General features: G+C 36.0%; 1 protein-coding gene across 3 annotated transcripts in view; it reads left to right on the forward strand.

The window, feature by feature from the left end:
* Positions 1–13,064, forward strand: part of LOC110833660 (uncharacterized) — a 410,934-nt gene that overhangs the window by 797 nt on the left and 397,073 nt on the right. For all 3 annotated transcript variants that reach the window (XM_087356184.1, XM_087356185.1, XM_087356186.1), the window contains exon 2: positions 3,727–3,766. In XM_087356184.1, coding sequence (XP_087212310.1) covers positions 3,727–3,766 — 40 coding nt within the window. The remainder of the gene's footprint in view (positions 1–3,726; positions 3,767–13,064) is intronic.

Below are 13,064 nucleotides of genomic sequence, written 5' to 3' on the forward strand. Positions count from 1 at the left end.
TCATTATTTGCTGTTACATCGTCACTGTTCCAGCAACAAATTCAATTGTCAGGCAAGTTATGGCGTACGTGTCAGGAACACATCAGCCCGGCGTCATGTAATTGTAATTTTAATTGAGGCAGTGTTACCATGCCTTTGTGGTCCTCACACAATGCTCTGCCATTAACATATGATACTGGGTTACAGTCGGATGTTTTGTAGATAATCAATAAAGTAAGTCTGATGCTAATCGCGTGGCAAATGTAGAGAATTTTGAAACTTTAGGCAGTGTATTATTGAATAAGCCGGGAATATAAATGGGAAGATCAGAAGCCCGCAGTTTGGTTTCAGTCCCCCGAGCAGTGTGACAAAATCCTGCAGCTCTCAAACCAATTTCAACGCTTATGGGTGAGAAATCCTCCTATTGTGCAAACATTTATTTTAGACTTGTTTATTTGTATTCAGCAAACGTATTTAATCCATGTGTTTATTTATTAATCGGTAAAAATTGTTTACATACGACCACGTTTCATTACTAAATCTCATGCACAAAAATACAGTCAACTAAAAAAATAAAAATTGGTGCCGATGTGTACAAATGTCTACAGAATGAGAAATCACTAATTAAACAAATTAAAATTTCTGTATTGTCAAATTTTCAGGAATTAAATTAGAAGTATCATCTAACTGTAAGATAAAAATTATTTCAGAATGTTTCAAAGCAAATGTAACCCTTTGAGGTCGAAGCGCATCTAAATAATATTTAACAATTCAGTCCGTACCGCAAAGAAGACACAACTCTTAACCATTACAAAGATCGATTGGCTAATGCCGTTTAAGGAAATTATAGCTGTTTGAAGTGAAACATATAAATACCAAAATGCAGCTTTACTTAATGTTAAAGCAGATTGTGCATACAGTTAACCACTCAGATTTAAAGGGTTAAATGAGATTTCTTAAGAGATCAAGACATTAAGAGTTCAGAAAATGCTTGTTGTTATTCAATTACAATTATCATAACCGCGACTTTAAAATGCAAGTTAAGTTAGTCTGTGTAGAGAAACGTTTTTTTCATTTGTTTTGTATCGTTATGAAATCACGTGCCTAAGGCCATACATCACATTTATTTGAAAACAAGTCGCTAAAGAAAATACTTGGATTCAAGGATAAATTAGGCAGACATCTTAGGACAGGGTTTCGCAAACTTGTCATTACTGCAGGCCGCATTGGCTGTAAGTATATTTGTCGAGGGCCGCAGAAAACAATAATTTTGTGGTTTCCTTAACTTAAAGAATATTCACGTAAAATGGATAATAGCTGTGTTTCCACATACAGCTGATTTATTGTAAAGACGTTCAAACAATTTTGTTTTTATGTCATTGGTAATTTTATAAACTTCATATATATAATACCACATTCATTTCATATTAAATTTTTATGTTAAATGTCATATGATTTGAACAAAGGGACAATGTATATTCGCGCAATGACGTGATTTTAAGCTTGTAGGCTTGCAGATACATTGTTATTAGTTTCATACGCTTACGCTTAAGCTTAGTTAATGCAAAAAATTTATACCATCGTTCTTCAGCCGCAGAAAATATTTTTTTCTCTTCGCACTGTCAAATTCCCAAATCATGTGACGGACAACATAAAAATTTGGCCGGGGTCACTTGTGGCCGTCGGGAAGAAGGTTGCTGTCCCCTGATTTAGGTTACTACATAGAATTTTATAATTTATATAGGTTGTCTGGTATTGTATTATCTTCCGAGTGTTAATATTGGCGTTATGTGAAAGGTGTTAAGATGTGCCCGACTTGCAGCTAAAATGAACTGACATTAAACACACAGAAAATTTTGGTGGGGAAGGAGAAGCGTCTTAGAAAGGGGTCATTTGGAAGACCGACAAGGATGTGGGGGTTGGGGTGGGAGACATTTTTTGTTTTGTTACACATAAACGGGAAATATGTTCACAGCCCGTGAACTGCGGAATGGATAGAGTTTTTTACGATAAATTTCCCATCAAATACACATGACCGTTGTATCGGGAAGTAATGAACGATATTTTTTGGTGTATGAATAAATGTTGGTGACCCGTTAGGCTTTATAAACCTGGTCGAATGAGGATATTACATGTTCGACTGTGCGATAAACTGACAGATTACGGGAGAATTCATCGACACGCGTGCGGGCGTTCGTTGAAAGCAAGTGGGGTGTAGGACCAACGCATGAAAGCGAGGATAAAATCCAGCGATTTGGGGCAGCAGAGGTGTAGCTTCAAAACTAATGCGAGTGTCTGTTGTTATTTTGCGTAAAAACCCACGATGGACTGTGTGGTGTGATACTGACGTGGATCGAAATATTAATAATAGAGGATTTTTCTTCTAGCCTCTGCGTCTAGACCGGCTCTGGGGCCCACCCAGCCTCCTATCCAATGGGTACCGGGGTCCTTTCCCGGGGGTAAAGCCGGCCGGGGCGTGATGCTGACCACTCACCCCCAATCTGGTGCCGAGGTCAAGAAAGGGAGGAGCTATACCTCCTCTCACCCCAAGCGCCTACATGGCGTATAGTGGGACAAACATTACTTTACTTTTTACTCGACCCATACCATCTAAGTCCAGTTTAGATCATTACAGACAATTTTATCAAGATCTCTTTTAATAATATCCACCCATGTTATTCTCGATGTTTAAGTTGGCCACTGCTAAACGCACCAACGTAGTTTAAGTAAGGAGATTACTATTGAACTGAACATGTAACTCGGGCAGGAAATTTGTTGTGACAACCATTTAATAAACACAGAAAATCTTTGTTAAGTGCAGTATTACATGGTTAAGATAAGTTACGTTTCGTATATGTGCTATATTCTATAATATGTTTAATAAATAGGTCAAATGGAGGTCAGTCCCAAGGCATCTCAGTTGAGCTCTATTCCGCCACTGAATTGTAGCATGAACGGCGTTCATCAGAAAGCTGAATATCACTCGCGTAGGGGAAAGGGATTCAAGTTCAGCTGTGTAGAGTCGAAATAATCGATGGGGAGAGGAATAAGAAAGATTCGATTCTTACTGAGTACAGCCTTTCTTCAGTGTCGATACCATTCATATGCAAGATTGCAAGTCAGGTGTCGGAGGCTGACGTCCGCGTCGGAGATTACAGTATACCGAAGAAGTATGGTCACTGAAAACCCTAGTTACAGTAGTAGAATATAGTGTGTGTATATATTGTCTTACAGATCAGACAAGTTCTCCCAAGATGCCTCTTACGTATAGTCACAAGACAGCAAGCCCTAGGCGTTAGTCGTCATCGTATAGCTTAAACGCGTTTTGTTTCTGTAGTTCGTTTCATATTCTTCCCACTAAGGAGCTAAAATGTAGTAAGAAGAGCAGCAATAAATTTGCACGTCCACTTGGCGACATAACCCAGAAGACCAACATCGCCGCCTTCAGAGTGGCATATCTTCCAATTAAACTCTTACAGAAATAATTGAAAGAGGCGTTGAACATGCATTAGGCTATAACTGAACATCTTAGAAAGAACTTAAGTTTAGAAATGTACCACGTTATTAGAAAGATGTTAAATAAACCTTTGTTTCATGTTTTTCCCAAACCTGTAAGTCATTTATTTAGAATGTAGTAATGTAAGTTCCACTACGTAGACTTAAGAGATGTAGCATAGGCTTAATACTAGGACTGAAAATGACAGTAGGCAGTAAGAATAATTGTAATAATAAAAATTTCTGTTTCAGAATCGGTCGCCCAGAGCGTCTTCTTGCCTCAACTCTGCAGGTAACCAACTACTATGAATAATACTTTTATTATTGTCATTATTTTTTTCTTTTACGATATCTATCTTTCACTCTATCCAAATCAATCATTGCTGTAGATACATTTAATCGCTTTTTAACAGTCCTGAATTTCTTTCCTCGAGCGTTTGTCAAATGCCACTGAATTGAGATTCCTGTTCTTGTTTAGCACACATGCGATAGCATTCTTTGTATCTTGATACAGAAGTCATTCTGGCGAGACAATACGTTCCTTCCTCTATTTCCGAATCATGATTTCTCTTTGTTTCCATAACTGCGTCCATGTTCCAAGCATTGTCTTTCTTCCACCCCTCTCCATAGTTATACCTATCCCATATGATCCTACCTTTAAATATTTGCTTTTTAAATTTTACTTCTATCCTACTCATTTTATTATTCTTTTGATACGCGTGAAAATATTCTTTTGTTATAAGTAAATGGATTTTCCTTTACGTAAGTACTTGTATACACTCGATTTAGAAACGTAAGGTGAAAAAACTCAATTCGAAAAAGAAACTCCCATTAATTTTCACGTAAAAAACTGTGACTGGCTCTCGAATCCTTGAAAAATTATCCAGCATTTTCCCTACGTGTTAGAATGCTATACAATTATAAAAATCAAAACATTATTAATTTTTATGTTAGTTATTGCCTATTTAACTTTGTAAAATGCTATTTAAGTGTTACATCAAACATTTACTTTGTACAGCATTTATTTTTGTTACGGTATAAATACCAGGACTTAGGTAAACAGAGAAAATGCGCGTGTAGTCCACCGAGTTTGTTGGACGCTCGGCCCTCGGACAAATTTCGTTCTTCCGTTGTAGCTAAAATAATGTTTGTAAATTAATTGTAATTGTAATCGGTTCATTGTAGCGAAAATTCGTAAATCAGTGTTGCTGACTGTTTGAAACTTGTCTATGATTTCATTTTCTGAGTGCATAAATTTTGTATGACATTTCTATGTTTAAATGTCTACTAATACCACTGTTTTTCTTATTTATCAACATTAATTGAGTTTCTCAAACTATGTTTATCGAACAAACAAACAAAGTTGAAAGTGTGATTACAACCGTCTGAGTTGTGACGTCATGTAGCCTTATTGGTGGTTTCGTAGGAAGATATCGTTTTCATCTTCAAGTTGGAAGCGAAGGCGATAATTTTGTCTGAAACGTTGGTAACACAACCTTGAAAATCGTAATCCACGTTTTTACCTCCATGAGGACCCAAAATCTCTTGAAAAGAAATGAGTACACTTCAGTTTGCAGAACCTTATGTATATTTTCCACATGTGGTATTTTTCGTTTTGAGGTTCAAGATAGCCTTCACATGCCCTTTTGTTAACTGTGTAGGTTCTAATATAAACATTTGGTCAGTGTAACAACAAACGTTTATTTATACATCCTAATGCAGACGCATTTAATCTGCTTTATCAAACGTCTCATCTCAGTGGTTGGTACTCCTGCTTATTATTCGGGAGATTCGAGGTTTAATTATCAGGCCGGAGACTGGCTGTATTGAAAATGTCTTTTCATTCCTCAATCTCTCCAAAAATATTTCGGGATTGGTATAGACCACGACCGCTTCCTTCCATATTATATCCATTTCATTATTAATTAATCACCTTATTATTTGACGCTGTAAGTTTGCGATACTGACAGCATCGTTGAATAAAACAGAAATAAAAATGTTTGTTTTATTTTATGCTGAAACATGCCTGGAAATTTTGTAAAAAATATCCGTTGACGAAACTGGGTAACGCACGCAATTGGTATTGTTGTTTGAGGTTAAATGCTATATTCCGCCTTTAATGTCTCGGTCTCGTGGTTATAAGTTATGACCCAGCTGACAGAAAACCGAATAAGGAAAATGTGGTTGGACGGACGCCAAGGATTGGTAGCCTAGCTCCCTAAAAATATGGTATAAAAATTGAAAGGAAGAGTATCCCCCCATTTATCAAGCACCTAACACATTTTATGATATGCTTTTTTGAGTTGGTAACTGATATGTGTTGATTACAAACATGCAGAAGAATCAACCAGTCGTAAACATAAGTCGAACTTTCATCTAATAACAAATGGAAAGGAAGCAGAAAGTGGGTTTCTTGTTTTGAAAATGTTAAAGAAGTACAGGGGCCTCGAAGAAATTCGCGGCTAAGTTTTCGGCCTACTGCGCCATATTCTAGATCCCCCGGGTTCAATTCCTGACAGGTTCTTCGTGGTTATATTCAGTTCCTCCAAGTAAATTCCGGGATATTACTTTACATTAGAGCACGACCTCATTTTTTCATATGTTTGATTTTCATTATTATTAGGTTCAATTATTATCAATCATTTGACTTTATAAATTCTGAACGATTGACAATGTTATTATATAAACTTCAAATAAAAGTGAATATTTTGCTGCCGCTCGCATGCCCTAACGCATTCCGAAACTCATATTCTTAGTTTATGTAACATCGTGGGTCAATAGATCGTGCTGACAGGCATCAACATTGAAGACGTTCCACATTGGAACTCGGCCTCACATCGCAATTATGCATTGAAGTCGTGTGGTGAACTGAATAAAAGGGATCAACCTTTTCTGTGAACCCTGTGGGGACCGAGCATTGTCGTGTTTGTGGAATTAGTTACAAGTGAATTTAATTAATGCATGTCAAATATAAAGATATGTAAATATGTGCACATTTAACAAAATACTTTTGTATACAATCGGTCATGTAATAATTTACGAGAAATCGATAACAAAGCAATCAGTTCATGTGATTATGACAAGGTCCCACGATAAATACGGCGCTCATGGAACCTCAGACAGGGAGTAATAGTTCTGTGTTCTGCACTGGAGCACTGACTGTACTAATTGGTGGTTTTTTGCTTCGTAAAGTCGGCTTTCTTTGTGAGGCTTGAGGTTTTCAGGGCGGTGAGGAAGATGTCACCTGTTATCATTTTTTCTGATTGGATTCATTTGAATTAACGCCCGGAATTAAATAACCATGGCATTTTAGTAAAACATTTTTTAACTGCATAAGGCACACAGACAAACACATTATTTATCTTACGCTTAATATATTTTCCACCAAGAATCATTTGCAAGTATCCATTTCTTATAAAGCAATAATTGTAGGGAAATTTAATGAATAGTAATGCGCTTAGGTAAAAGTATAATACACACAGGGGAACAATATATGCGTATCAGATTGTTATTGGAAACCCCAGTGTAAAAATCACTTGGTAGAACTGATCTAGACAGGATGTTAATATTCAAGTACACCTTGGAAAAACTCATTTAGAGTTTATCAACTGAATTAAGAATACAGAATAGATATCAGTAGCCGGGGTTTGTGAACACTAAAAATGAATGTGTTTCAAAAAATTTTAGATGTCGATAATTATGCACTGGGAGGAGATAGTTGCAATGCCTATATGTCGATTTAAATTATACACGTTTTATATTATTATTTTGTTCACATTTATATTTATTAGTTAATTTAATTATTTTCGTATAAATTAAATTTGTGTGTGTGCTCAATATTTAATTTGTACGTGTTGCTTTAAAAACGTGTACAAAAATCCCTCTTCAGTGCGGTGTTGCCAACCGCAAATTTCAAGTATCCACAGATTTCCACTTATGTATCCATTTTTGTAAACTCTATATTTGTTGATTCTGGGAATCCGCGGTCTTTAATTTGTACACACTCAGGTGGTTTGTGCACCAAGGGATCAGCATTTGCTGGGGGCTCAGCTGTTATTGTATCCGAAACCGGTTTTCTGTAGCTTATGCTTTGCCATCTTGTATTCTTACGGCCCTTTTTGAATCTAAATATTTTTAAAGGCGTTATTATACGTTCTTTTGTATTTAGAATAAGAAGTTGCTACTTAATTTAATTTTGATGAGAGGCAACAGCGGCCATGTTTCTCCTAGACTACAGTTTACTGCAAGGTCTTAACAATCGGGGTGACTTTTAGGAGCATAATTACTACGATTGGAGAGGAGTTAGTAATTTTAAATTGTATTGTAACTTCTTTGTTTGTCTCTGCTTAAATATAGAGAAAAATGGAGCTAACCTAATGCTTCCATTTTACATTTTCTCCCCCCCCCCCCTCTGCTTCATTTTCATCACTGCTTTAAATTGTCATAATTTTCCAGTGCTTTGTCACCATGTTCCGGGCAACTGTATATCCAGTTTAGGTTGTGTAATACTAATTAGTCTTTGCCTGGTTCCAGTTAATAATAATAGTAACAAGAATATAAAATAACTACACCAAACCCAGTACTGTCACAGCTCTTATCCAATGCTGTTTTGATAATACAAAGCACTAGGATTGAAAAAAAACTAAATAATAATACTAATACATTTAGACTATCGATTAAAAATTAATATATTACATTAAACTTTCTGCCAACAGAGGATGCTCTTTATTAAGAACACGGGACCTATATTTGTACGTTCATATCTGGCCGACTAATGGCTAATGTTCTTCGAGAATTCTGTATCAGCCGATAAAATAAGTTGGCAGTTACTTTTGAACTTTTGTTGTTCCCATGATTGTGATTATTGAGTCTGGTCTTTGTTTTTGGTTATTTTGATTCGATTTGATCGAGTTGAAATGTGTTGAAATGGGTGACAGGAAAGACGGTGTACTCCTGCTGGAGTTACTTTCCCCTTAAATCCCACATTCAAGTCTGATGGTAGTGTTTTAAAGTGGGTACTCTACCCTACATGAGATAGCTGAGACGACTAGCTGATTCGTATAAATTTAAAACGTACAAATCACTCTCATTGGGTATTCCCTTTTAGTTGGGGCAGTCATCGACAAATGTGACCGAGAGTCCACTGTTAACAGTTAAAACATATTTTAATTTATGAAGTTAAATTCTTTGTTTCAGTTCCCGGCAATGTTTGGTTTAAATTATCATGTGGCTACTATAATCAATTTGAGTGTCCAGTCGACTAAATAGTTATTCCCTTCCGCTTAAGGATTTTTCAAGAGAGGAAAGTTTCCTTTCTTCCTTGAAGTAAATGTTCTTTGTAACCATTAAGGACGCTGTGAATGAAACAGTCAGACTCTTGTTAAGTTTCATAACTAATTAACAGAGTTGTTTGTGATGTGTCAGAAGCGTTAATAAAAACGAAGTGTTTTCATAACATATTTCTTTCGTGGGATTTATAAAACAAACCGTGGATTGCAATAAAATAAGAAGGTTGAACCATGTTTCCTCTTTCTCCTGTCTTATTCGTTTCACACCTTCCTTTATTTGTTTTTTCTAATTCTTCTTTCAATTAGTACTGCAGTTTTCGTACAGTTAACTTCAGACAATCAACACAACGCTCTCCCCATAGTCATGTATTATCGACTAAATGCCATTTGCAGCCTTTTTTTTCATTAATCTGGTTTTAGGTTTTGGATACATCAAAATAAGAATTAAAATGAGAAAAATCCTTGTCGGTTGCCCAAACAGAGTTGCGCTGTAACATTTTGATAAGTACACAAAGAAACTTCGTTTCTAAGAAGCTTATAGTCGCTCAGTTGGTCATAAATTTCAAGTATGGAATCTGAATGTTTAGCAGGCAGCCACTGCGCCTTGACTGAGTTTCTGGGTCGCACTATCACGATGTCTGTGTTTAAGATTAGTTTTAATATTAACTTTCCTTCTAAGTTTTGGTTTCCCAGGTGTCATTTTCTCTTTATGTTTTTCGATTGATCTTTCCATGCATTCCATGTCCAAACCATGTCGTTCTCATTCTACCTACTAATACTTGGTTAGACATGAAACTACATATTTCTTTTCTTTGTGCAATTATCTGCATTCTCCTGTTGTTTTCAGTCTTTTAGGGTGATATATTTCTCTTCAACACCTTTTCTCAGGTGTCTTACACATGCATTCATTTTTAGGAAAAGTGCTGAGTGTCAGTTTCCATATAAAACAGTATATAAATTTACAATTTACCGATTTTTTGTATATTAAAATTATTATATTAGGTAAAAGACGAGAACAGAAATATTCTGAAATGAGTAGTAACAAGAAATTTCCAGAATTAATATAGCCCTGCTTCGACGTGAATGCAATAGATCATAAATTTTATATTCACAGGTAAATGGCGAAATACATAAATTATGAACTGTTAAAAGGGTCATATAATCAATGTGCTGATGTAAATATTCCCAAAGGTTTCACTATCAACATATTCTTCTCATGAGTTTCATGCTGACTGCTCATTTAGCATTTGTAATGTTGGTGATCTTCACGATGTAGTATTAAGGTTGTTGCTGCTTTGTATTCGGGTTCGAATCTTGGCTCAGAGATCGATTATGCAAAGGTTTTTTTCCCCATCACTCCCTCTGAATACATTCAGTATTTAAGCAAAATTAGCCACAAACGTATTCTTACGCCCCTCTTTAAAATTATTTATTCATAGTCGTGTATGATTTTAGGTTATAAAACAGTTGACAAGGCTTCATTAAGTACCTATTTGAAGAAAGAAGTAAAAATTGAATCAGGGATCAGGCAAAGACGAGTTGTTTGTTAATAAGACTGTATTAAGCGGAAACCATAAAAAATTAAGGTATATTACCAAGCCAAACACGAGACATTTTAATCAGCATCCCCCGCAAAAAGACGAATTAGATGTTGCATGCACTTAACTGCTTTATACGGGTGAGTACTTATGAAGCATTCCAGGAAAGCGAAGTTTTTTTATTAACAGAGCAAATATTGAATACTGCATGGCTGTGTCTCTGTATATACACCGCATTAGAGTTCCATATTTGAGGTCGACAATGGCGAGTGGAAATTCAATTCTGGAAAACGAAGGCTAGATTATAATACAGGTATTTCTCATTTCAACAAAATATTCCATACACTTCCTTTCATTTTGGGTTGCCACACCCGTTAATTCACGAATCCCATTTTTAATCCTAGAGGAAACATAGACTGCTACATGGCTTTCTAATCATACTTTGAAATTCAATTATGTGTAACCGGTAACGGTGTGACTGAGTGTGTATAAGTGTCATGAGGTAAATCATATTGTGTAGTATCTAAGTTTGTTACCCACAGACATGAGTTGAGGCTGAGTGGTAATGAATTTGTAGAGAACAATCCAGTCTATACTATGTCTCACCGAAGAACCATCCCGATGTAAAGAGAGGGTTGGAGAATTAGCCTCCGGCCACGCAACGTGATTGGTAGAGAGGAACTTTCAGGTGCTTAGCTTTTGTAACACTGCGTTGCGTCATTGTCAGCTGATAAAGCGTGATTTGCCCATAATTCTTAAATTAAATCGTGGGAAATATGTAGGGCTTTTGACTCTCAGCTTGCTCTCGAGAGGTCTATAACCTTTATCATGCATCTCACCTGTCACCAGAGGCTCTGCACGTTGCCGAAGAAAATCAGACCACAATTCTAACATTTCCGTCACATACGAGTCATATGCTCCATCCACTAGATGTTGGTGTTTATAGTTCCTTAAAGTCAGCTTGGCATCATAACAAGTGTGAAAAATTTGCTGAAAATTTTATAGACGACATTTGTATATGCTCACAATGTGAAGAATATTAGTGGATCAGCTTATAAACACAGGACATAGGCTACTCTGCATCACATGGGTGCCAGTTTTTGTTGAACACTGTAATTTCAATATGAAATGATATGGCATAACAAAATTATGCTTATTTAAGGTATTTTATGTCAATTATTTAATTATCACGTAATTAGGAAACCGCTCACGGAATTAGGATACCACTATCACGTAATTTGGAGGATTATCACGGCTTTGGGAACCTTTCGCACGGAAATATGTTAAACAGTATACTGTCCAAATTGAGCAGATGTTCGTCTTGGTAAGTACTTAAATACATAGTCAGGGTTTGGGTTTTAACTTTAAAAGCTTATATTTAGTTTTAGCCGGAAATAAAAAAACAACGCAAAATATAATATATCACGGAATTAGGCAACTTTACCCTACTCTTTTCGTATTTTCCGGTTGTCGACTGTCGTGACAGATTATTAGTAGTTTTCTTCAATCTTGCCAGATGAATTCCGGATTTCTGCATTGAAATACGCCACATTCACCTCTTTCAAATTCCTACCTATTCATCACTTACTGTCATTTTTCTATCTAGTTCGAAACTGTTTTAACCTCTTCAGTTGAATGAATCTATTTAAATAAGAAAACAAAACAATCAAGGTTCAAGCACGAGCACACCATTTTATTCTCGTTAATAGAATCAATGTTTGTTACAATTAACAAAAATTACTTCCTTATCCATCCTGTTCGTCTCACAGCGATTAAAAGCGAGACGCGGAAGGCGACTGTACATCCCGGAAAGAGAAGGTTTTCTCATCAAGCTGATTCAAATTATTGACAAAACACAAGACAAACAAAACTTTTCGTTATAATTAGGAAACACGAAATTGCACTGTATACGGCATTTTATGGTTTAGTTGAATTAATAATGGAATAATGTGTCCATTCTTTCATTTTCATTATGTCGAAAGAGACGTAGCTTATTTGCTTTACTGAGTACAGTAACATTCTAGTGGACGTGTACTATTTGTTCTTTTCCATATCTTAGTTAATAGTTAACCCTTTGTTGACCAATTTACTTCTTTAGCAGGATATATAGGCCTTTGTATGAATGCTGGATAATTTTAAACCTGACATTTGAGGCGTATTTATTTATTCTCTAAATAAATTAACAGGAGACAGTAATTTCCGAAATGATTAAATTTTGTCGCATTTGGCCATAATTGCTCTGTTGGTTATCAAAGGCGAAAAACTGCAGTAGACATGCATATGCTTGTTCTTACATACTAGATTATAGCATTCGTATTAGAAGGCATTTTCTTAATTTTTCTGTAACATATAGTATTTTCTTTATAATTTTAATTTATTTTCCTTATGTGTTTGCCCGTTATATGTAATCGGTGATTACACAGTGGATTTCTTGTTTAAAATGTACTATTTAACACCATTACAACGATTATTTCCTGGATTAATGTCTGTCGCTTTAGAGACCACAAGCATTTCGTGAGTGGCGTGTGAACTCTGTGAATTCCTCTAACTTTCATCCACGTCATCTGTACACCTTCATGGCTCCTGGTTGTTTTATTTGGCAGGAAGCATTCATCTACAAAACTAAATCTCCAAGAGGAGTTCACGTAGCTTTGATTGAACTCAAACTCCAAGTACCCATTCATTCGCGGTAGTTGGTTTAGCTTGTTGAACATATATACCTCCTGCCAGTCAGTCGGAGTAACAGTATGAACAGCCTTGTATG

The sequence above is a fragment of the Zootermopsis nevadensis genome, unplaced genomic scaffold (genome assembly GCF_977971745.1).
Source record: "Zootermopsis nevadensis isolate Lab colony 2312 unplaced genomic scaffold, Znev_1.0 Znev_ptg000025l, whole genome shotgun sequence".
Taxonomy (NCBI): Eukaryota; Metazoa; Arthropoda; class Insecta; order Blattodea; family Termopsidae; genus Zootermopsis; species Zootermopsis nevadensis.